The sequence below is a fragment of the Rhipicephalus microplus genome, chromosome 10, assembly GCF_043290135.1.
Source record: "Rhipicephalus microplus isolate Deutch F79 chromosome 10, USDA_Rmic, whole genome shotgun sequence".
Classification (NCBI taxonomy): domain Eukaryota; kingdom Metazoa; phylum Arthropoda; class Arachnida; order Ixodida; family Ixodidae; genus Rhipicephalus; species Rhipicephalus microplus.
Window position 1 is genome coordinate 58,641,865 of NC_134709.1, and position 26,124 is coordinate 58,667,988.

At 47.5% G+C, this 26,124-nt stretch overlaps 1 protein-coding gene across 1 annotated transcript; it reads left to right on the forward strand.

Annotated features, from left to right (window-relative positions):
* Positions 1-622: 622 nt before the first annotated feature.
* Positions 623-17,156, forward strand: LOC119180877 (uncharacterized). The gene is made up of 4 exons (XM_037432014.2): positions 623-1,666; positions 2,694-3,085; positions 4,338-4,409; positions 16,845-17,156. Exons 1-4 carry the CDS (start codon positions 1,507-1,509, stop codon positions 16,977-16,979), a joined length of 759 nt encoding a protein of 252 aa, XP_037287911.2. The 5' UTR covers positions 623-1,506; the 3' UTR covers positions 16,980-17,156.
* Positions 17,157-26,124: the final 8,968 nt, after the last annotated feature.

Sequence of the window (26,124 nt, forward strand, 5' to 3'; positions counted from 1 at the left end):
TCAGCCCTTTGAGCTTCACACTATGTTCAGGGATGTTTCATCTCTTAGAAGATAACATCGCAACACAGAAGTTGTACAATACAGCACCCGCAACTGAAACGCGTTCGTTGACTTGAGTGAGTGCTTACTGCGTCATCGCTCAACTCAAGACGAGGCACAAACAGGGCGTACACAGTCGAACCACGTAACCTGATCTCGGCAATTCGTAATTCCACCCGGATTGCGACACTCGGCCCATCGACGTCCGTCTTTGCTAAACCCAGTTTGTCAGTTTACAGTTAGTCACCGAGCATAGTACAGTTCTTTAACTTTTAGTTGTAGCGTTGTCCACAGCGAAGCATAACACGTTCAGGTGATAAGGAAGAAGGGTGCACAGTTATCGCCTTCTGCTCGTTCCTCCCCTTTCACGCTCGCCGTCAGTTCCTTCGTTATCTCATCGGCGTGTCTGCAAGTTGAGAAATCAAGCGGAGGAGGGCGGAGCGTAACTGAACACCGCTTTGGGGGGCGGCATCCATTGATTGGCTCTCACGAACGACCACTGACCAAAGAGAGCGCGAAAAGTGATCGCACCTCTTCCTCCTCCTCCTCCTGCAGATGCTTTTAAAGGGCGACTTCTTGATTACCCAGTTCTCCCTACAGAAAGATTTTCTCGTGCCGAGAAGGCGTACGTTTCAAAGTGAGCGAACTTTACGGCGCAGTTTTCTTATTGCGATTGAGCAGCAATGTTTTTAAATCTGCTTCATTTGAGGCTCGTGACAACCTAGGACAGCTGAGTTCGACAGTCTTCCGGTGCATCGTCCGTGGTTCTAGATAAGAAGACAGCCGAGCATCAAGTGACGTCAGCGGTGACACGTAAATGGCGAAGCTTCGGACGGCCTGAAGCACAACGAAAAAAAAAAACGAAATTTCGTGAAGTGAAAATAGAAGATACTTCGTTGTGAACCACGCAGTGCTGGTGTGGACAGCGAAATTCAGTGACGTCAGTGACAAGGCAATATTCACGTTTGTTTCGCAGAAAAAAGCGACGTTGTGTTCGCGGTTGACTCAAATAATTGATGGATGGTTGTGGGGTTGCTACTGCTCGTGACGATTGGAATGTTAAAAACAATTTTTCTGTGCTTATTCTGATAACTTAAAAAGAAAATTTTATTATTATTTGCAGGAGCTACATCTGCCCCCTTTCTACTTAGCTTGAAATATTCAAAAAATATTTGTGGTGTGTTGTTCTCCACACAGTCTGTTTACGGAAGATAGATTGAACCTGTTGAGGTAGCACATTGAATCTGCCTGATTACTATTGCACAAGGTAGGGGAGTTTTTTTTTTAGTGACTTCATTACACATGCGTTTAGAGAACCTAAAGCTTGAGTTGCACGCTGCGTAGAGTGTTTAGTACGGCGCGTATGTGATGAAACACCAGGTTGAACCACGGAAAGGGACAACGATACCATCTTGCGAGCTAGGGTTTTCTTGTTGATATCTCCGGAGCCACGTTCACTGTGTAGCGATGGAAGACCTTCTCAGCTTGGACTTCGACACGTCCGACTGCTCGTGGAAGCTTTGGGATGGCATCGAGCAGGAACCGTGTTATTTCGATGGCCTCCTGGAGCTGGACTTCGTGTCTGACCTAGGTCTGTGCACCTCTTCTTCTGACGACACATCACTGGGTGAGTAGAAACACCTGTCTGTCCACAAAAGTGGAGACCGCGAAAAAATTCGAACAGCTGCACGTGCAACCTACAATCCTAGATCGTCATAGACATATTTGAATGACGTGGTTCTGCGTTCCACATGCACATAGCGTCCCATGGGAAATTGAAATGCTTTCATACGTTTTCAGATAGATTCTTATTGATATGCACAAACGTATTGCATAATCGGTGCACTTTGTGAAAGATTACATGAAAAAAGATGTAGGAATATTATAAATACATTTGTAACGCTTGAGCGGAAACCTTATGTGACCTAATAGCGAGGCAACTGTGGAAAACATATCTGTGAATGGCTTCAAATTAGCTTTAGGATTCTGGGGTTTCCGCAAAATAGACTTTGCATGCACTTTAATAAATGTTGCGGTTACAATTGGGTGTGCGTGTGGCTTTGCTGGGCATGTACCGCGAGAGCAAGATAACCCTTGGTCATTGCGTATAACAGACTGGATTCTAAAAGGAGGCAAGCGCCCGATGTGGAGGCACAAAGTTGGGTGGGTAAAGTTTGCGGGAATAACATGGGCGAAGCAAGCAAACGACCAGGTTAATTGGCGAAACATGGGAGAGACATTTTGCCGGCCGCGGGTGAAATCAGGCTGATGATGTTGCAACAATAATCGTTGTGGTTTAACATCCCGAAACCACAGTACGATTATGTGAGACACCGTAGCGGAAGGCTCCGGAAATTCAGACCACCCGGCGACTTTTAACGTACGCCTAAATCTAAGCATGCGTAGCTCGAGCATTTAGCATCGAAAATGCGACTACTGTGACAGGGATTTGATCCAGCGACCATTGCGTCAGAAGTTGGTAGAATGCACCACATCGGTGGTGTGCAACTGTGTGCATGCACATCAGTTTTGGCGACGGTGAAACTTTTTTAGCACGGGCCACTGAAAGCAGATGCAGATTTGAGACCACAGATGTCATTGCGAACATGATGCTCTGCTTACGAAACGCTTACGGATAGACGGTGACGCCGCAGGTTTGTCTTCCCTCCTCGAGATACCACCTGTCCTGACGAACGACTGGTGCGAACCGCAGCTTCAAGTGCCATTGCCCGAAGGCGAGGAAGACCCAAGCCCAGACCCTTGCGACGTGGCCGCGATGGAAGCCGCGCCTCTGGACGTCTATGACGTCACCGCTCCAGCGTTTACAAAAGCAAGAAGCCAAGCGAAGGCTACGTCGCGAAACGCCGCCAGGGAACGCAGCCGAGTGAGGAGCCTTCGAAGCGCTTTCCAGGCCCTGCAGAGTTCACTGCCGTCGGTGCCTCCGGACACGAAGCTCTCCAAGCTGGACATATTGGTCTTGGCGTCCAACTATATTGCACACCTGGGCGCTCTGCTTTCCGATGACGAACCGCAACACAGCGATGACGTAAGTGTGGCATGAGTGCGCTGCTAACGACTGCCAATCACTCACTTTTTCACTAGCTAACTATAGCCTGGGGTCACTAGTCAATTTTTTCTCCATTGAAATACCTGTTATCGGCTGTTTTAGCCCTACAGGATTAGTTGATGAGCTAGTTTCGCAGAAATTCCTGTGTCGGTGTCATTGCTTGGCTGCGAGTTAAAGATAGAGGTAGCTGAATAATAAATACGCCATACAAATATTCAGGTGGAGTTGGTGTTGAACCCATGCCTTCTGCTTGACAAGCAAGTGTCCTGCCACAGAGCCACGCCAGTACTTAGAACTGGCTCTGAAGTGAAAAAAAAAGAAAAATTGAGAGTCTGAGAAAACAATACGACCGTTTTTCAGTCCTCCCATAAGTACTAAGTACTCTAAATTGTTAACCACATTTTCTAAACAAAAATTATGTTCTGAAAAGAGTTTGCTGAACGTAAGTAGTATAAGCGTATAGTTGCACCAGGCGTGAAGTGTTAATAAAGAAACCTGTGAGTGGTCTAAAGATCAACCCATTACACAGTGCTCAGGCATAATTATTAATCATCAGCAGGAACAGCGCCAACAAAATGTGCATACGCGAGCATTGTTTTACAGACTTGTAGATGGGTATATTTCACCAACGCGCTTATAGAAAGAATTATGCCGTGGTGGGCACTTCGTAACTATACACTTGAAGGAAGCATTGTAGGCCAGTTTCAAATTGCCAAAATTACGTGCATGGATGTTCCTTTCTCTGCGAAATGGTTCAGATGTCAACCGAGCAGGTCGAGGTGTCAATCAATGCGAACTAAGCCCAATTACGCTAACGCGTTCTGCTTTGGAAAGTAAAGTTTAATCGTCTTGCAAATTTTTGTCTGCATGTCTGCAATACTTGTGTATATGCGCACGGATAGTGAACAGGCTTTTCAAGAACTACGGCGCACCGTTTCGTGATACTAACTGATGAGCATCGTCATAATTGCCCTGTGTGTATGATTACTCCAGGTGGTTACACTGTGCGTTATTGACATGACGTGAGCGAACATACGGAACGATTTGTGAGTTGAAAGTGTTCTTATTTCGGCGCGAGAAATATATGAAGTGGTGCACCTTCACGTGAGCTGGAGTCCTAGAGAATTCGCTCTTATCTAGGCCAGAAGCGAAAGTGAACTGCAGGAAATTGGAGTCATGGCCTTAATAATCGAGTAAGTAAGCGCCAACTTTTTCGTTTATTGTGTTGCAGAGTTCTGCTGACGACTCTCCGGGAAGAGAAGCTGAATCATCGAACAGTCGGAGCTATCTGCACCCCGTCAAGGTGAGCTTTCCCGCTTAGCAATGTTGGGACGCTTCTATTCCACGTTTGTAAACAGAGGTAAGCGCAGTTGACATACCGAGACGCTCGTAGTGAAGTCGCGGCGCACAGGCTCCGCCCAGACCGATGCTCACTACCACCCTTTATGATCACGTGACTACGAGACCAGCAGCTGCAAAGCTGCCTCTAAGAACAGCGCCCTGGGGAGCCTACCGAGTGAACGCGTGGGACATTGGGCCCCGTCGGGAACTATACGTGATTGGTTCATGTCTGTTGTTTATATGTGAAGTATCTTGTATTCCATCCCAATCCGGTGTGCGGCGTGACCGCCCCCCTCCCCGCTATTACGCATGCGCGTTTCCTCCTCCTCTCTCGTGACGCAACACCGACGCAGGCAGCGCGTGTATTGAGTTTAGAAAAAGTGTTTAACGATTACGAGCACACAGTACACTATTATGAAAGAGCATGAAGTTGTCCCAGATCTTTTTGGACATTTCTAGAAGACGAAATGATGTGCTAGCGAGTTTCTTGATAAAAAAAAAACACTACTGCCCACGCTGCACAACCGTTCAGCGGCCACCACCTCGTATATATATGCCCCAAATCTTGACCTCCAAAGTAGTGCCGGTGGGAGATTTCTCTTGTGCGATGTTCAACAAATAAAATTCGCAGCATGCGCGTTTACTAAACGCGGAATGCAGGTCTCTGTGTTCAATCGGAGTCTTCAGCCTCTCATTCTCTATTAACAGTGATTGGCATGTTTCAATAGAAACAAAATGGCAGCATATCCATGGGGTGAATGATGGAGACTGGGGCGAAGCATCCGTCCGTCCATTCGTTCTTGCTTCCATCCGTTCATGCGTCCGTCTGTGTGACCGTCCGTGCGTCCATCCGCCCGTCCGTGTGTGCGTCTGTTCGCGCGTCCATCCCTGCATTCGTCCATGCATCCGCCCCTGCGTCCGTCCATGCGTCCATTCGTCCGTGAAGCCATCCGTGCGTCCGTCCATGCATCTGTCTGTGAGCTTCATCGATTTACACGTCCCGGACGGCTCCGGATGGCCCCGGACGCCGGCGCCGCATCCGTTTTTCTCGGGAACCAACTGGAAGCTTCGCCCACTGGTCCGGGATAAATCGGACGCATGTTCGTTTTTCACATGCCTGGTGGTTTGCAGGCGGCCCGGGTCCACCCGAACAATTTCTTTCGGCCCGCTGGCAGACGAGTGCGCGGTGCGCATGCTGTGCGGCCATCTTAAGTTAGACACGGGAAATTTTTGATGCGCTCTTGCTCTCTCTTTGCTTTTTTGTCCGCTTCTCGCATGTTTCTGGATTTCGCATTGTTAGCGCACCCAGTTTTTGACATCCGTGTTCTGAGCCACGTCGAGCATGTGCGTATTCCCGAAGGTCGGGCAAACACGCATTATACTCGCTGGGAGAAACAGTGCTGGAACGACCGCGTCGGTCTACGATGCGCGCGCGCTCGAGTAGTTCACTTACAGTAACTTGCATCACAACAGAAATAGGTATAATTCACTACCTAACTGCTGTTTAGGTTGCAAATGAGTCAGCGTTATGGCCTGTGTTTCAGCTATGGAGGGAGCAGACGGCATAGCCAGGCATAGCAGACGCCACAGCGGATGCAGTCAGCATCAAGTGCGCAGATGGCCCGAGGCTGCTCGGGCTGGCTCGGGACTTTTAGATCACGTGCATGTGACGTAACCACCTGTGAGCCGAGGCGTCCGCGGGTCGTCCGCGAGTGATCCGGCACTTGGTAAATCGATGAAGCTCTGTGTGTCCGTTCGTCCATCTCACGGAGGAAGGAAAGGTAAGGAGAGGCCCTGACGTCACTCGTTGTGAAGCCGCGATGAAGCCGGAAGTCGGCCATATTGACTAGGCAAATTCTCCTCTCTTGTTTACATATGAATGCGAAGCAGAAGGCGCGACTCCCTCTCCGGCTCGGAAAGCACGTGGGCTGCGCAGCGCGTGTGTCGTGACGATCCGAAACTGGTGGAACTGGGCTCATCATTCTGAGCCAGCAGGACACCTTCAGCAAAATCGCTTCGTCCGAGTAATAACAGGGAGTAACAGCTCGCCGACAACGAAGCAACTACGAGAGAACGCGCGCTAGATGCACTGACAACGGCGAGTGCTTTCACGTCATTAATTCAGCAGCTGTACAGACAACACGATCGGTCGTGCGCCTTCTACGGTTGCATTCCACCACGCGGCCGACGCAGCGTCCTGCCACTGTGTCCCGTGTTCTGCGTGAAACTCACCGGCGTCAGCATTCTGCGACCGTGGTGATTTTGAGCACGGTGCTAGTGACAGTTGAACGTGGTTGTTGTTACGTTGAGATTACATGCAATGCTGGTGGAGAGTGTACCAAGCGGAACAGAAAAGGTGTTTTAACACGCACATGCAAGTGGTTACTCTACACACACAACACGAAACTACGTATGTGCACATGGTCCTCACGGCGTCTTGCTGGGCTCAACAGCGTCGTCCGTTGTCACAAGCAGGAGCACTGCTCAACCGTCACTGACCTGCAAGGCGTTCGTCGTCAGTCAGCTTCGTCATGGTGCCCAACGCAATTTCGCTGAACACTAACTGCTTCATCCGCGTCATCCACCGCACGACACATGGATATGCACTTGTTCTACGCACTGTTGAAACCCCGTGATGGACAAAGGGATTTGTAAACGTTGCTAAGAGTAATGTAACAGCCAGGAGAACGCCGCGTAACCAATAACGCGGTGCAGAGCACAGATATTGTCCACCACGGCTCAGCACGAGACCTGGGGAGGCACACATTCCGCCGCCAGCCGCGGCCATCACTGCTAGACCAGCTCCACTGCGCAACACGTAACCATAGCAACGCCGCCATTGTGCCTAGTGAATATGGCCGCCATGATGTCATTTCCGCCACATTTTTTACGCCCTGCGCCGGCTGGGCATGCCCTCTCCTTACCTTTTTCCTTCCTCCGTGGTCCATCTAGTCAACACTCCAAGTATCACCATCTGGCATCTTTTCATCATATATTCCCAGTATAGAAGCACCGCCATCCAGCGGACATTCCAAGGACTAAACGAGAGGTGGCACACGCACACTTTCTTACGGCTTGCGCTTCGTGTCTACTTTCCACCTTTAACCACCTTGAATTCATGGTATATACTAGTTTACTGTATTCATGGCACTGCGGCCAAACGCTCGCTAAGCCTTTCTAAAACCAAGGAGGTTATGCCAAGCGACTATAACGTAGCAACCGTTTCTCGTCAGATTGTGCTCAATGTACATGCCAACAGTGGCTGCTAACGGGGAATGAGAAACAGGAGAATTCGGCTCTTACTTTACTCGCATGCTGCGAATTTTTTATACAACGCACAGGAGAAATCTCTCACCGGCTACACCTTGCAGGTAAAAACGTAAGACATGCTACGCCCTACTATGCGGGACGAACGGGTGCCCATTTAAGGAGCTTCGCCCCTAAAATTGATCCATCGCTGTGTGATGGATCACATCAAGTTTCTTCACCAAGTTTCTCTTTCTTTTTTCAAATTTCGTGTGATAGTGGTTACGGACACCGGCGGCGGCGGCGGACAACTATGGCGCCATGCTTGACCCGAGTTAGTATCTCATAACTCCTTTCGCTGTAAAAATTCTTTCCGCGAGAAGACGCTGGGTAAGCTTAAAAACGGGTAAATATATAGCATGCGGGTGCCGATGCAATTTGAGGCTCTCACACCAATCGCCGGGATGTCTACAAGTTCCTACGAGTTGTTAATCGATAAAAATGGAGTGCATTGTCTTCTGAAGAAGTCTTTAGTTAGGACACCAAGTTCAGTAAATCTCACTGAGCCAATGGGGCCAAAATAAGACAAACCATTTTGAAATCCATGCCGTCACCATCGGAGACTTCAGCTGGAAATTCAAAGTAATACTTTTGGCATTGATTTTCGCTTCTATTCGCTAACCTATAGTTGTGAAATGAATGGCAGTATAGTTAAGAATACGATTTGTAAATTTAAACTTATTTACTGGCTCACTTCAGTGTCTTGTAAAGCGTGCTGGAAACCCTTGCAACTCCCCTTGCACTTGGCGGATTCAAAAACATTTTTGCGGCAGTCCCTTCGGGAAGCAGTAAACTCGATTAATGAAGCCATTGGATGAATATCTGAAAAAAAAAGTGCTGCAGGTGCCCTTTAAAGCAAGCGCCTCGTCATACGAGAAAACTGTTGGTCAGCATCCTCGAGATTTTGCGAGACGTGACGATACTGTGCGAGATCTGCTGAGAAGGTCGAGCAACCACTTGCGTCTGACGACCTAAGAAGCTACTGGCGGCGCACCGATGTTCCGCATTGTGCACGGTGGGTCAGCGTCGCCAACCTCTCGCGATCGACCGGTGCCTTTCAGGTCCACTCGAACTGCCATGGCTCCGTCAAGTATACATGCACCTTATTCCAGATTGATTGATAAAAACACCATATGATTATGAGAGACGCCGTAAAGGAGGGCTCCGGAAATTTCGACCAACTGGGGTTCTTTAACGCACCTTATTCCTGCGGCTGCTGATTGGTTTCGTATGATTGCGAGCTACGAATGCGCTGGTGAAAAATTGAGTGGCCCAGTGAGTGTCCGATAACGGTCAGTTTTCTATCGACTTAATGACTTACACTAACATTGGGAGCCAGCGAAGTGAGTTTTATTGATTGCGGCGTCTCCTAGACAATGCCGCTGCATCCAGCGGCCGTGTCCATTGTTTCTTCATTGTTGCGGCCCCTTGTAGTGGTACTTCTGCTGGCTATGAGAATGCAATCGTAAAGGTTTAAGCTCTTCACGCAGAGGTTCAGCTACACAGCGACTGAGGCTCCCTCGCAGTCCCCGCTAGCCACTGCAACCTGACTGCTTCGTGCCTGTGGTTCGGGCGAATTTAATGTTCCTTATCTGGACGCGTGTTGTTTGATGAGCGCGATATCACATAACAAACACGTCATATCCACGAAGTTGATGAATATGAGTCGGCGAAGCAGTGGTATCATTCAGTGTTACCGCAAATCGCATGCAAAATTGACCACTCACTCATGTCAATGAGTGCCAGTCATTACAATGTTTATTGGTCCTAATTGGTATGCTGTGTTGAGTTGTGAATTGGGTTCTGCCTTCATTATTCCTGTATTGTGGTGTCAGATATAGCCTTATGTATACAGGCAAAGGCGTGGTCTGTGCACGTTCCTCTAGAGGTTGTTGGTTTTTTCCACTCATACGATATGCATCGTAGGGCATATCGAGATGTAATATACTGAACAGCCAGTCGTTGTCCGGAATCATCATCGTCATAGTCATCGTCATCATGGCTACGGCGCACGCCAACGGACAGCTTCGCCCCTAAAACTTTTTCATGAAAAAGAACTGGGAAAATCCGGAAATATAGCTTTTTCGAACGGGATGGCGCGGGACTGTATGAAAAATGGAGACAGTCCCGCAAAATACTGGATGGTTAGTAGCCCTATACGCGGGCAGCCCTGCACGAACAAAGCGGACGAACGAGTGCGAGTATGAGACATTAAAGGCTTTCACCTAAATAAGTAGCAATGCACTATACATCCTGATGCTTGGTTGACCGAAGTACATAGTCGCTCGGGAGGGCATTCTCTCTGTGGGAAAATGGTAACATGCGACCACCACACCTACAAAAAAAACGGTTTGTTGTTTTTCTTTTTGCTTGTTTTGACTTTGGAAAAACTGATTACTAGTGGGAATGAAGGAGGAATAACGGTCGCTGAAGCTCAGTTGACAGAGCATCGAACGCGTTATTCCAAGGTCGCAGGTTCGGTTCCTGCCGGCGGTGAGTTCTCTCTTCGGCCACTTTTCATTCTTCACATTTAGATTACGCTTACTTTAGATAAAATTCCTTACGCTTTCTTTGGCATCATTGACAGTTAGTTCTCTTTGATATTCCGTAAAAAAAAGAAACGTACAATTGAATTTCCACGTCCTTCTTTCTTACTGTAGCTTTGTTTTCCTGTTTCAAGTAAATAACGGTAGGCTTGATCTAAAAGTCGAGCGTAGATAACGAATTTCCGCAGTAGTGGCTCAATTGCTAGCGAATACGTGAGAAATGACAACATATATTGAGAAATGATTTGCGAAAGTCCCGAGCGCTGTAGGAAGGCGGTTATTTTCGATGGCATTTGTGAATGAACAGTGCGCTCTTTTGCGTTGTATTTATAAAGTAGGTCTATTCCAAGCGCACTCCCTGTCTGTGCAACACCTCCTTGAGGTAAATTTGCCAAGTACGATCTCATTGTTTTAGGGACAGCTCACTGTTACCCTATAGTTGAGTGCGAAGTACTTAAAAAACGTTATACACTTTTAGGGGCGCAGCTTCTTATAGAAACACCCGTTCGTGCTTCGTAACCGTTGTAGTGTGTAACAAGTATAACATTTTGACCTCCAAGGTGATGCCGGTGAGAGATTTTTTCTGTGCGTTGTTGAACAATAAAAGATAGTGCTCAATGTTGATAGAGAGAGAGAATTTATTTACAGAAAAGTAGAGAGGTCGGCCTGAGCTATAGTTTGCTCTAGCCTGCTACTCTACACAGGGGAAGGGTGACTGGGTAGTGAAAGAGTGACGAACGACAATGGTAAAGTAGAGAGATGATACGTTTTTATTAGACTGGGTAACTCTACAGACGTGCATCCAATCCAGTGGCTTCTAAGAAAGCGATGACAGCTTGTATAACCACATGTGTGCTGCTGGCGTCAGGCCAAGGACCTAACACAACCTCATCGGTTAATGGTCGAATAATATATCGGCCAATCGAAGACATCAGTTGCTGACGTTCGCTTGCATATGCTGGACAGTCGCAAAATATATGTTCGAGCGTTTCTGGCAACCGACAGTGACCACAATTGGGACCTGTGTCATTACAGCCAATCAAGTGGGTTTAACTTCTCGTGTAAGCCACACCGAGGCGAATGCGGTGGATAATGCATGATATGCTTCGCTTTAACTTGTGACGCATACGAAACTTCATTTCCGGGTCCAATTTGTGCAGCCGCTTGTGCTGGTGTTCTGGTTTCTGCCAGTGCTCTAAGATGGAGTTGCGCATTACGCATCGAAGTAGGATGTTATTGTCTTGTCGAGAAAATGCGATGCACACTTCCTGGGCACTATTTAAAGCTCTCTTAGCTTCAGCGTCCGCCGCTTCATTTTCCATTATGCCACAATGAGCAGGTATCCATTGAAATGTTACATCATGTCCATTTTTTGTAGCAATGCCAAGAAGCTCTGCTATTTCAATCGATAAAGTATTATATGGACCTTGCCTCAAGAAGCCATCGATGGTTTGAAGAGCAGCTGTGGCCTCGCACAGTATCGTCCATTTACGAGCGGGTACTGTCGACATGAAACGTATTGCCTCCCGAATAGCAACAAGTTCCACGGCTGTTGATGTGGTCTTGTAATCTATCTTGAAACGTCGAGCTATCTTCATCTGCGGGATGACAAAGGCTGTGGCGGAGGTACGTGACGTGGTATATCCACCAGTATATACGTGTGCCACTCCGTCGTACATAGTATAAATGTGCAGCATGCAGTGTAAGTTGCTTTAGGCCGATCGATGATACAAGGGACTTCTTCATAATCCCGGAAATCTGAAGTATGACAAGTGGTCTAGGCAGGAGCCACGGAGGTGTCTCAGGAACACGTGGGGGAGAGAATCTTGCCGGTATGATGTTCTCGAGCCGCGATATAGCTCTTGAATAACTGCAGTCTCAGTGGCTGGCAGGGAGCACTGATAGGGGATGTTGCCTGTGTCGAGTCAGAGGTGAAGGTGGACTCGAAGATGCTCGCAGAGCACATATACTTTGACTGGATGAGCCCGAGCTTCGGCGAGAGTTCCCTTGGTTGATGTGCATTGAGGTAAGCCCAAACATGTGCGCAACCCTTGAGCTTGGATGCTTTCTAGCGTGCTCGCACAACTGGGCTTCATGCTTGAAAGCACGGGCATGCTGTATCGTAAATACCCTACGAATAAAGATTGGTACAGTCAGGAGAGCTGCCTCCGAAGGGCCCCATCTTGCTCCGGCCATGACCCGAAGAACGTGGATAAAACTCTTGAGCTTTGACTTCAAGGCTGTGACGTGTTTTGACCACGATAGATTCCGGTCGAGGATAACACCCAGGAATTTGTGTTGCACAACGGCACGAATTTCTGTTCCATTCACAGTTAGTGCGTATCTTGTCATTTGTTTTCGTGTAAATGCAAGCACTGCGCATTTTTCAGTTGACAGTGCGAGACACTGACGACGTAGGTACCTTGCTGTGATGTTCACTGCACGTTGCAGTCGAGCACAAATTCGGGGACGCGTAGCTCCAGAAGCCCAGATGCAGATGTCGTCCGCATATGTGCTCAATATCACCGTGTCAGGAGGTTCAGTAGCAAGTCCAATTGCTCAATGTACATGCCAATGGCTGCTAATGGGGAATGAGAGACAGGAGCATTCGGCTTTTAGTTAACGCGCATGCTGCGATCCCAATTAGTAGCCACTGGCATGTACATTGAGCATTATCTGACAAGAAAGGGTTGCTACGTTATACTCACTGGGTGTAACCTTCTTAGTTTTACAAAGGTTTAGCGAGTGTTGAGCCGCAGTGCTATGAATACAATGAACTACTATATATCATGAACTCGAGGTGGTTAAAGGTGGGAAGTAGACCCGAAGCGCGAGCCGTAGGAAAGTGTGCGTGTGCCAACTCTCGTTTAGTCCTTGGAATGTCCGCTGAATGGCGGTGCTTCTATATGGGAAATGCATGATGAAAAGATGCGAGATGGTGGTACTTGAAGTGTTGAATAGATGGACGAACGGACACACAGACAGATGCATGGATGGACGCATGAACGGACGCAGGGGCGGATGCATGGACGAATGCAGAAACGGACGCACGAACAGACGCACGCACGGACGGGCACGGATGAACGCATGGACGGTCACACTGACGGACGCATGGACGGACGGAAGCAAGAACGAATAAACGGACGAATACTTCGCCCCACTCTCCATCATTAACTCTATGGATATGCTGCCATTTTTTTTCTAAACACAGACTGCATCGTGCTCTAAATCGTCCAACATCTGTTCTAAACACAGCTTCAAGACATTGGTTGCTCATAAATTGTGAGACCCCCGGGATGGTTTTATGCTCTTCCATAGCAGAGTACTTAGTACTCTAAAGCGTTAACCACTTTTTTTCAAATGCACGGTTCAGTATTCAAATTCGTAACTGCGATGACTTTCTGATCTCCCATACTATAGATTACCAACTACTCTAAATTGTTAAAGACTTTTTCAATACACACTGCTAACCACTTTTTTTCTAAACGCGCTCTCATTAGTTCGCCGCATCTTTCGTGTTTTGATTTATGTCCTTGTAACTCAAGTTTGTTTCGACATACTCCTAAACGTATGTCTAACAGGGAAAATGTTATGCTGAATTGTTATTCATGCCAAACGCGTATAATACATATAGTATGATTCTCCCCTCTTCACTCCCCCTCCTGAAAAAGTTTTTTTGCTCGCTTTCACTAGGAGTGTTAGCCAGCGCCGCTCGTAACCAAGTTGCCCATGCGATATACCATGTAAGGTGGCTTTACTAAGTGTTACTCCTAAAACAAACGCTTGCACGAGCTCGTTTATAATCAATAAGATTTAACAGTGCAAAAAGACGGTACACACGTGGATATAAGCAGAAACGGCTCTGAACACGCAATCGTTTGATCACTTCGAATGCCGCACCTTTTGTGGCACGCATCGAAACAATAGAAATGTGATTACATCATACAAAGCCATTATAATGCCTCGTGACGAGAAGTTGCTGAAAAGAACAGTCAAGTATTATCCTCCACATACTTCATCTGATCACCTTTTCGTTCCTCCAACGCGTGTCATAAATATGCGCTGCGTTCGAAGCAACGAAATTGTCGTGAGTTCAATGCTGCGTCTTTGTGCCACGCTGGGTGCTCTGTCATTTTTTTTTTTTGCACCGTTAAATACTGTTTTAAGTCGTGACTAAGTTTCACGCGTAAAATTTTGTGGATAAACTGGGGGATATGCTTGCCGGACACATGGGCCGAGAAGCTCATCGATCGCTGAAGGAGGCATGAGCGTCCGTTGACGCGACTTATGAGGGCGTGCGCAGCATGTCGTCCAGGGAAAACGATGTTTCAGTCGCGTCCGAGGCCAACATCGCGGGTGGGTTGCAGGTCGATCGACGAACGACGCAGGAGGAGTCGGGGAGCCTATAAAAGTCAAGGGCGACCGTCTTGCACGGACGAGCTTCTTTTTCTTTTACTTGCACGAATACGCCATGCTTCACTGTAATAATCGTGTGCAATGCGGCGGAGGTGATGCATTGTGCTGGAAGGAAAAGTGACGCTCGGAGTCAACGCTTCCTTTTGTTTCGTTCGATTCTGTACCGGGGCGGGAACAGTAATGTCTAACGAGAAACATGCGGAGCGGAGGGACTATCGAGCAAACCCAAGGCGCACGCTATTCAGCTATTACACGGTGCTACGCAAACACACTCTCACCACATAGCGTCCCTGAAATAGCTACACAAATATTATGCGGTCATCGATTAAAGCTCATACACGCGATAGAAGAGAGCAAATAATTATTTACGTGTGGTTGGTAGCCTAATATATGATGTTGGACACTTTAGGGTCTTGGTAGTTAATAATATATACAAAAGTTTACCGCCACTTAGGTTTTTACTTTAGAGCGAAAAGCAAGAAAGTTCTGAACAACAGAGTTATATATACGATGTTCTACGTTCATTCGTTATGCGAAGCGCAACCCACAGAGGCAGAGTGTGAGGTCCACTGATGTGCTCGACAAGCTTTTATACTATTGCTCGGCCATGACCATCGACAACAGCGAACCTACAGCACGAGGATGATATATGTTTAACGCGCGCTGGACGCAGTGGTGCGAAAGTGGCACTTGCAGCTGTTGAGAGGGCGTTTTGAAAGTACATCTCAGCCCTGTGTCCGTTGAACACCAAAGTATTGGCAAGCCGCATTCATTCATTCATTCATTCATTCATTCATTCATTCATTCATTCATTCATTCATTCATTCATTCATTCATTCATTCATTCACAACAACCCTCTCCTCTCTCCTGATTTGTGAAGAACGATTACCACGGCGTATATAAACACATTTATGTACACATTTATTATATTCGTACAGTAACAATGCAACTATTTATGCAAAGCACTGCTGAGCCTTCAAAATCGTATCAGCTAGTACAAAAGTCGTCATCTTGCCCCACACAGCCCTATACATTCTTCACGTAGGCCAAGGAGTCACGTTGACATATGCAGCAAGCGTATAGGGCCGCACAAGATGTCACAGAACGTGAAGTGCTAGAAGAGTGCTTGAAAGCCGCCAACTAATTACGAATGGCTTGGTTATAATTAATCATCACACGTTCATCAGGTGCAGCATCAACAAAGACTCTGATATTGAAAGTGTGCCATGTGGTACAAAAACCCTCTTTACTTTTCACGTTCTAATGAGGAGAACGATGATGAAAATGACGACGACGACGACGATGATGATGATAACGATGATGATGATGATGATGATGATGATTGTGGCTGTGGTGGCTGTCGGCTTGACGTAGTTTTATCGAATGCGTTGGAGACCTGGTGAGTCTTCAGTGCGGACCACATCAGAAGCCCAGCTTGTCGAATGTACGTATCATGCAGCGTGATCACGCTCACAATGAAGAGCTTTACAAAGGCCTAAGACAAGGCTAGCGGAGCACAAAGATGGGGTAAATTCAATAAACAAGCTATAAAATAATATAAATGCTATAAACGTCAAGTAATTGTAATATTTTGCTTGAAAACTCTGAAAACGACTCGGAAACAAGCATCTGACACCGGCGCCGCTCGATAGAGGGCGCCACCAACTCGCCAGGCTCACAATGCCTCCTCACACCTATGCTTCTCCGGTGCATCGTCGATACATTTGAAGGGGCAAACAACCCGATGGAACACGCCGCAAACGACACGTATCTGAAGTAGCGTACGAAGCAGGAAGTCGATGAATTGCATGAAAAAGTAACGCACAAGTCACACACCGACTCTGCCGATCTCTGTAACAGCATTTTACTCATGCCGGCGAAACCATTCATGCTTACATCGAACACTTACGTCATCAACGGTTCGTTAAACGCGGCTGTTATAACTAAATGAACGGAAATCGCTGGGTGCCCAGGCCAAGCAATTAGCCAGTTTTCACAGTATTGAAGCTGTATTTAGTGCGAGATTTAGAACTAAACTTATTGCTGAACAAGTTATTTTTTGCATTATTATTTGACTGTTCATAATCCTTGTATTTATATTAGCTTCTTTCCTTGTTTTGGATTGCAGAAATGGCCCATGCGTTCACGCCTCTACGCTGGTGCCAAGCCGTACGCAGACGACAGAAGCCGACGACAGGCCGGCGACTTCGCGACGACGAAGTCTTCGAAGAACGCCTGGAGGCGCCAGGAGTCGAGGACGTAGGCGACTTACGACGAGCAGTGCGTGCCAATGAAATGTCTATTGCAGCTGTGCGTACGATGATCGTGTTCGAACTCGTTGACCCGAAGACACGTTCGGGGACCATAAACGTGAAGCCGTGCGAGCTAAACAATGAGGTGCTCCAGGCTATTTACGTATTAAAGATTACCGCCTATCTGACCCATCCGTTTACTTCCACTGTGATTGTACTTCCTTGTTTTCACAATGGATCGCCATCTATGAGCACGAAGTACGGAACTAACAATTCGACTGTTGAACGGATTGTAAGCCGATACCTCGGCGCAGCCTACGCAAGTTTAACAGCGAAAGATTGCTACACGACGACTTAAGAAAAATGATGACCGTTATGGGCTTGTTACGCACTCTCCTTTTCCTCTCTTCGTCATCTGCTTGACTTCCGGGGTCACGTGAGGCTTGACCAACGCGGGATGCAGTAAGTGTGATGGTCGAGAGAACAAATATATATTTATTGATGTATTTATTGAGGTATTTTTCTCTGATTTTTGTTTGTTTCATACTTGCTCCCCTTACTCAATGCCCTATCAGGCCCTGTAAGGTATCATAAATAAATAAATATATAAATAAATCAATACAGTAGAAAGGGAAAGATAGAGAAGGAAACAGATAGAAGAGAAAAAAACGACGCAGTTTTGCCTTAAAATTTCCTAGGCGTAGGATAGTATCGGGTCCACTCAAAGGATGGAACTACCAACAAACCCATACCGACGCTTTACTAAGCTATTCATTGGCATATACAAAAAATGAATGAATGAATATATACGACCGAATGAACGAACGAACGAACGAACGCCCAGAAACTATTCGGGGAGCCTCCGCCGGCTCGACAGCTCGCGGGGACGACCTTCAAAGCAGAAACCGCCAGTGGTTCGCAGTACTTCTGAACGCGATCCCGTCACTGCGTTGCGAATAACGGCTGCCGGGTTCACTGTCACGGCCGCGCACGCGACTCGCACGCGCTGCGAGCCCCTGAGACGAGCCGGTTGGACCGCTTCCGCCTATACGAAGGCACGTGTCGCGTGTCTCAAAGCGTCATCTGCCGCAGTTTTTCCCGGGAGTCGTCGGCGTACAGCGGCGACCACGAGAGCGTCCCTTTAAACGGCATCTACCGCGCCGTGTCAGCGATAAGGCCACGCGGCGGCTCGGCGCGTTGTTTGATAGGCTCAGCCATGATGCGATAGATGGGCGCAGCTCAGTCGGCTGATTACAGTGATGATGACAGTGGCGACGTGCGCGATGTTGTAAGCGAGATGTTTCTTCTTGTTCCGCCCGTCGTCATCTGGAGGCCTGCTCGCAACTTGTCGGCACGCTCCCTCCTTGACGTACGAGCTGATGGAATCACGGCGTCGTCGGGGACACCCGTATCTGAACGAGGATGCAGTGTGTGTGTGTGTGTGTGTGTGTGTGTGTGTGTGTGTGTGTGTGTGTGTGTGCGTGTGCGTGTGTGTGTGTGCGTGTGTGTGTGTGCGTGTGTGTGTGTGTGTGTGTGTGTGTGTGTGTGTGTGTGTGGGCCCCTGTATATAAAAATAACTAAAAGGAAATAGGGGTGGCCATCACCAGGAGGTATAACGGGCTAAAGCCAATCTAACAAAAGCGAAGTGGGGAAATCTCACAAGGTTATTAAAAAAAAAGCCGCTTCGTTCATAAAAATAAAGAGGTGAAACTTAATGAGGGTGACATAGAAGTGCAAGCAATAAACCGATTAGGTTCTCAGGAAGGAGCAAGTCGATATGCATCAGCGGTGCATTTCCCTAAGTTCAGTTTTTGAGGGGCACGTGCGTGTGTGTGTGTGTGCCTGCGTGTTTATCTAGACTGCGTTGCTGTTGAATACGGTCAAGTCCAAAACTGACAACGAGGTGGGATGCGAGCCAGTGGCCTGGATGATGAGGTAAACGTTGATGAGAATAGGAACAGTAATCGGTCAGCGATGAAAGTTCATTTCTTCACTGCAGGAGCAGTTTCGCTAGGCACGGCGGGCTGTCGTTCCAACCAGTGATGCAACAGGAAACCTTCAATCACCCTGTTGTCCCGCCATGGTGGTCTGCTGGCCAAGGTACTCGGCTGCTGACCCGCAGGTCACGGGATCGAATCCCGGCTGCGGCGGCTGCATTTCTGATGGAGGCGGAAACGTTGTAGGCCCGTGTGCTCACATTTGGGTGCATGTTAAAGAACCTCAGGTGGTCGAAATTTCCGGAACCCTCCACTACGGCGTCTCTCATAATAATGTGTTGGTTTTGGAACGTTAAATTCTACAAATCAATCATCATCAATTCACTCAGCCTGTTTGCCGCAGTGAACTTAGAAAATGCACCTGCTGAAATAGTGGCATGCTTTTGAAGGGAAAACGAGCAAGAGAGAGAGAGAGAAGAAACTTTTATTAATAACAAATGCACACTGAGCCTTCCTTGGGTGGGGCCCTCAGTCCAGGGCTCCACTGCCTTGCGCGACCCTGCGAGCCCGCTGGACCAGCTGCTGCTGTTCCTGACGGCGTAAACTGAGCAGTGCAGACTCCCAAGAGGAAGGGGTGGGATTGGGACTGGGAGGAACGCCTTGTGGGGCAGATCATTCCCACGTGGAGTGGTACACTGTCGGTACGGATTCACAGAACGGGCAGTAGGAGGGGTAGAGAGTCGGATGAAAGCAATTTAGCATATTGTCAAAATGGGACTGAGACAAGGGGAGTCCTTGAGAATGAGTGTCCCGGCGTAGTGCGTAGCCGTCGTTGGCGCGTCGATCGTCAGACCATTGCCGAAGAGGTCGAAACATATCTACGCGGTGCCAGCAATGGCGGGAAATGTGGCCCACACCTCCGCAGGTAAAACAAAGCGGGCGCCTATCTACAGTGCGCCAGGCGTCTGTTTTACGAAGCTGTGGACGCCGCAACGGCTCGTAATGTGGCAAATGCCATGTCTCGTTGGGGGACGGCTCTTGGTACGGCGGCATTTCGTACGGCGGTACGGCGGCAGGTCGTCGCGGTGTCTGTTCTTGTGGCGACCAAGGAACGGCTGCCGATGGCTGGCGGTACGACGGCGCAACGGGCGGCGGGCGGCGAAGCGCGGCTGCGTAGCTCATAGGTCACTGATCGTCAGTAGGATCAGCTGTTGAAAACGCTTGGCGTATTTCTTCGCGGACGACTTCAGCGACAGACGCCGTGGGTGGTTCCGTGACCAGATTGCGGAACTTCAGCAGCTCTTCGCGAACAATCTCTCTTATCAAATCGCACAACGAGCTTTGATTTTCAGATGCCGTAGCGGCGACTTGCATGTGGGCGCTGCTGGACAAGCGATCGTATTGTCGGCATCGTAGGTGAAGCGCGCGTTCGATAGCCGTAGCTTCTTTGATGAAGTCTGTCACGGTGCTTGGCGGGTTCCGCAAAAGTCCGGCGAACAATTGCTCTTTAACGCTGCGCATGAGGTAGCGCAACTTTTTGTCGTCGGTCATGTGCGGGTCAGCTTTACGAAAGAGACGGGTCATGTCCTCAGCGAACATTGCGACCGTTTCATTGTGTTTCTGAACCCGTAGCTCGAGTAAATGCTGCGCACGTTCGCGCCGGTCGACATCGGCAAATGTGTCAATCATCCCTCTTTTAAAGTCGCTCCATGATGACAAACTGCCTTCTCTGTTCTCGTACCAAGTTTTAGCGCTGTCGTCATGATAAAAATAGGCGCGGAAAAGCCTTTGTTCAAGGGACCACTGGTTGGTGTCAGCGACACGTTCATAGTGATCAAGCCATTCTTCGACGTCTTCATGTGCTCCACCGCCAAAGCGATCAGGCACCAGCGGTGAAAAAAAGGTTACCTGAGATGGGGTTGGCAAATTACTGTCTCGTAGTAACTGTTGGGGATTGGCGGTGGCCATTGGTAGATCTGAGCGGTGCTTTGTAGAGTGTTCCTGTGAGAGAGTGAACTCTGGAAGGAGGCCTCGCAAGCGACGACTGAAGCGATGCACGGGAGTGTCGACAAGTGCTTCTGCGCTGGATGAACGGCTCCCCGTGGGAGTGTGGAGCATCAGGCGGGGTCGTGGGCCAGCACCTCCACCAGTGTCGCAATACGACGCGAACAAAGCACAAGTACGCCTTGAGGCAGCAAAAGCAGCGTGTTCTCAACAGCTGAGCCACAAGATCTTTTTCGTTCTCGCGTCAAGCCAGAGGCCCACTACCTGGTGTCCGCTAAATCCCCCCATCATCGTTTTTGTCCACATGTAGACAGGGGTCAATATAAAGGCAAGGAAATGAATTGGTCTGTATAAGCCGCCAAGCGACAGCATCTGCTCTGTTACGTGAAGGATGAGGGGGAGGATATGTATAACGGCTCTGTCGGTAGTACTCCAGCGTAGCGTTGTAGTTTAGTGGTACTGTCGATTCGTTGTCTGGATTGGACAGCTCTTCTAATGCAGCCCGGCCAGTCAGCTCTCGGGCAACCACATGAACGCGTTCATTACCATGGAGAAAGGCGTGTCCAGGAGTCCAGACGATACGCACAGGGCGTAATGCGGACGGTGAGACAGAAGAGAGGATATTGTGTGTATGTGCAGCCACAAGTCCTTGAGCAAAAGCACGGCAAGCATCTTGTGAATCTGTTACAATAGTGACAGGGGAGTCATGTGACAGTGTCATAACGTGAACAATTTCCAGAGCAAGAGCTCCCTCCTGTGCCAGACCACTGTCTGTAGTACGAAGTGTGGCAGACACCACAAGGGCGTCTGTGTCATCCGTCACGACTAAACACATGGCTGATATCTCTGGGTAGCGTGCCGCATCAGTGTAAAGTACTTGTAAGTCTGTGGTACCATCACTAAAGACACCTGTCATAGCCTGAACTCGGGCACATCGACGACCGGCACGGCGGGAGGGATTCATATTGCGTGGAATCGGGGGAACTCTGATAAGTGCGCCGACAGTAGAAGCAAGTTTATGTCGCGGTACTTGTGCGGATTTTTCGGGAATCGGGTAGCCAAGACGAGACAGGATGGCGCAGCCCTGACGGCTCTGCCTGAGCCGTTGGAGCTGACTGTTGTGCTGGGCCTCGATGAGTTCGTTTACGGTGTTGTGGACTCCTGGTTGAAGGAGGCGTTGTGTAGATGCGTGTGGAGGCAAGCCGAGAACCGCCTTCACAGCTGTCCGTAGAAAGATGTTTATCTTTTTTATTTGAGCTAGCGTGAGATTGTGAAAGGGAAGATGATAGGTGAGCCGACTAACTATGAGTGCTTGTACTAAGCGGAGGACATCCTTCTCGCAGAGGCCTCTCCTGCGATTGGTGATGCGTTAGATCATGTGTGTAATTTGAGTTATCTGCTGAGCCAGAAGGTGTGTAGTGTACGAGGCTTTGCCGTCGGACTGAAGGTAGAGGCATGAAATGCGAATTCGTGGTACTGGAGGGATAGGACGGCCATCAAGAAACAGCGAAATGTCTGGAGAATCAGTGGTTTTGGGGCGCCGCTTGTATACCAATAACAACTCCGACTTATTCACTGAGCAGGTAAGGCTGCTGGCAGCAGCATAGTCTTGTACCACGGACACAGCTTCCTGTCATGAATCCATGGTTCCGTTTGATCCTTTGGTTGCCCAAATGGTAAGGTCATCTGCATAGATCGCATGCTGGATGTTAGGAACCTTTTGTAATGGGGAAGGGAGTTTAGCCGTAGCCACGTTGAACAAAGTGGGCGAGAGAACCGAACCCTGTGGTGTTCCTCTGTCTGCGAGACGAATGACGTCCAACCGGAGGCCTGCAATCCCGATAGTGGCCGTGCGGTCAGAAAGAAAGGACCTGACGTAATTGTAGATACGCGAGCCACACTGAGATGAAGGGAGAATAAGGTCGTGGGAGACGTTGTCAAAAAACAACCTTCAGATTCAGGACCAGAATAGCCCGGGCCTGGTTTGAAGTCAGGCTATTCAACACGTCCTCCTTAAGCTGTAACAATACGTCCTGTGTAGAGATACCAGGACGGTAGCCGAATAGTGTATCAGGAAAAAAGTGATTGTCTTCGAGAAATGGTTGTAGTCGAGAGAGGACACCACGTTCAAAGATTTTAGCTACACATAAAGTTAAGGATATCGGGCGAAGAATTGGAGGAATAGCGGCTTGCCAGGCTTTGGAATAAGCATGATTTCTGCATGTCGCCACTCCTGTGGTAGCGTGCCGTTGTTCCAATGCTCGTTGTAAAAAGCGGTTAAATATTCGATGGACTGGTCATCTAACGACGATCTTCCCACAACACATGAGCCATGGCATCCGCATCGAATGCACGAGTAATTATCCCTTGCTCGTAAGTGCCGGACTACGAGGTCCTTACGAGCAAGGGATAATTACTCGCGCATTCGATGCGGATGCCATGGCTCATGTGTTGTGGGAAGATCGTCGCGGGTATTCTACCGATTTACCTTTACGTTGCACTCACTGATAATATCTTAGCGGTAATTGACCGAGGCAGTTATGTGGGATCAGTTTTCATCGATTATTCAAAAGCACTTGATTCTCTAGATCACAGTATTCTCTTTTCTAAACTCAACACTTCCGGCATAACAGGACCATTGTCGACAACAACAGGTTCGCATTTAAGCAGTACTATCTAACGCGTAAATAAGTAACACTGGTGTTCCGCAGGGATTCGTACTCGGACCGCTGTTTTCTCTCATATATATGAATTAGTTTCCGAACTGTCTCACTTCTACTACACGTCTTCTGTACGCGGATGATACCACTGTATTTACCTCTGATAACTACATAAGTGCAGTGACAGACAGATTGAACATTGAGCTAAATAATATCATTTGTTGGGGTAGAAAACCACAATTAAAACCCACAAAAGACAAAATATGTGGTTTTTATTTCACACAGTAAACCTCGATCTGATATTGTTCCACTGTACAAGATCTCACCCCATACCAGCATCTAATGAATGTTCATTGTTAGGTATACAACTTGATTTTTTTTTTAAATTTAACATTCCCACCAACGTCTTAAAGAAGAAAACCGCATACGGCGTCAGGGTCCCCTTGAAGGCGAGGCACTACTTACAAAGGCACACTATTTTGATATTATACTATGCCTTTGTGTTCAGTCATGTAAATTGTTGTTTAACATCATGGGGCGTCACATATCAATGTCATATAACCCCCTTGAAACACACTCAAAATAACGCTGTTCTCGTTATCACTTCGCCTCCCTACAAAAGCCCATGTTATCTACATTTTCACCGAGTTAAGTCTGCTCACATTAAATAAGCTTATCTCCTACAATAACGGTATTGTTATTTATCGCATGTTCAAGAGTAAGCAATCACTTTATTTCATTGATCGAAACAATCTTGCTAATTCAAATATTACTAGGTCTTCTTCAAAAAATAACGTTTTACTTCTGAAATCACGAAGCAACGATGGAAAACTAACTGTCGGTTTTGCAAGTGTCAAACTATGGTATGATCTATCAGGTCTTTAAAAATATTCACCTTCAACGTCATACCAACGATCATTAAAAGCTTATTTAGTTTCTTTGTAGATACTACTGATTCTTTATTTTCAGTGAACTTGAACATTTTTATTTGTCTTTTCCCTCGTTCTTTGTAATCGCTATTCTTTCTGTGTTTTTTTTTTTCCTCGTTTGTGTTATATGCAAAAAAATCTTGTGCTTCCACGCGTATCTTTATCATTTGAAGCAATATGTAAGTTTCGTATATATTTCTGTTCGCTACCGTTGCATACTTAATCTTGTTTTGTAATTGATAGCAAGAGGTCCCGCTAGAGTTCTTTAACTGTTGACCTCTTTCTGTATGCTTTCTTCTGTTTTGTAATACCTTGAAAAAAAGTAGACTTGAACTTGAACGATGCTATATCGTTATCAGCCGCAGGGGCTTTCCCCACCTTTGTTGACGTGATTGCTATAGTGTAATCGACAGCATCCACGCAAAAATGATTATGATGGACTACGATAACAATCGGAGCATGAAGCGATGTCCTGATAAAGTGTCAGTATCTAATGTGCGTAATGTGTATGTAATAGTGACGGAGTTGCGCATTGCAGATGCCAACTGAAGTAGATACGCCCGAGATCTTTTTACTGGTCAATAGTTCCAAATAATGCGCGCATAGTGTTGTGTCACTGTTGCGTGCATGTAAATGGTTCGCAATGCGTTGCTTGCTTGGGCATTCATTAATTGAAACAGTGCTGCTCATTTAAGCCCGGTGCAACACATATAAACCTGTACAATGTAGATATATTAAATCGATAAAAATAATTCTGAAAGCGTCCGTGACGATACAATAAATTGTTAGACTTTTCAGAGGGGAGAGCCACTGAGGAAACTTGCACGGACTTGGGATCCAAAGAAACATGTCGTCTCAAGTCCCTCATTCTGCCTATGGGTGTGCCATTACGAATTACGAATTCAAGATTTTACGAAAATGAGTCTGTGCTGAACAAATTGATATTTTGACGTAACGGTCGAAGCCTAAATCTCCCTCCTGACGCAGCGGCTAGTTCGTTTCCTAAAATTTTAATAAGGCTGGATACATGATACAGTTTCATAATTTTGCTGTCTATATAATATGCTTAAGAAGCAGCTTGATGTTCTAAATTCTTTCGTCGTTATCAGTAAGATTTGATAGTTTGTGATAGAGAGTCTTTGTAGATGGCATGTTATGTTGAGTTGGCATGTTATTTGTTAAAACAAATTGGAATGCTTCTTGAAATGCAACTGATTCTGTGGCGTATGCGCTCGAAGTGTTCTAGATCTGAAATTTCCTGACAGTTGTGATTTTTTTATCTTTGGTCAAAGCAATGTATGCCACTCCCACCGCGTATGACGCGTATGGGCTGTCGGTGCACACGTGAATGACTTTTGTTTCGGAAAGAACCGCTTCTTGTGATGATAGAATTTTAGTGAAACTTAATTCATATTTTTTTGTTACTCAGGCGATGAGCCCACGAACTGCATGGATATAGGATGTCAGCCGGTTCGAATATTTTCACTCTGCAGTGAGTAGTGTTCCGGAGTGGGCACAGAGCAAACAATGCAGAACTTTATGGGAACTTTAGAGTTGCGCTAGCGAAAGTTTGTAGGGACGACGTTCATGTGGTGTAAAATGCACCTGTTCAGAAATTAACACCAT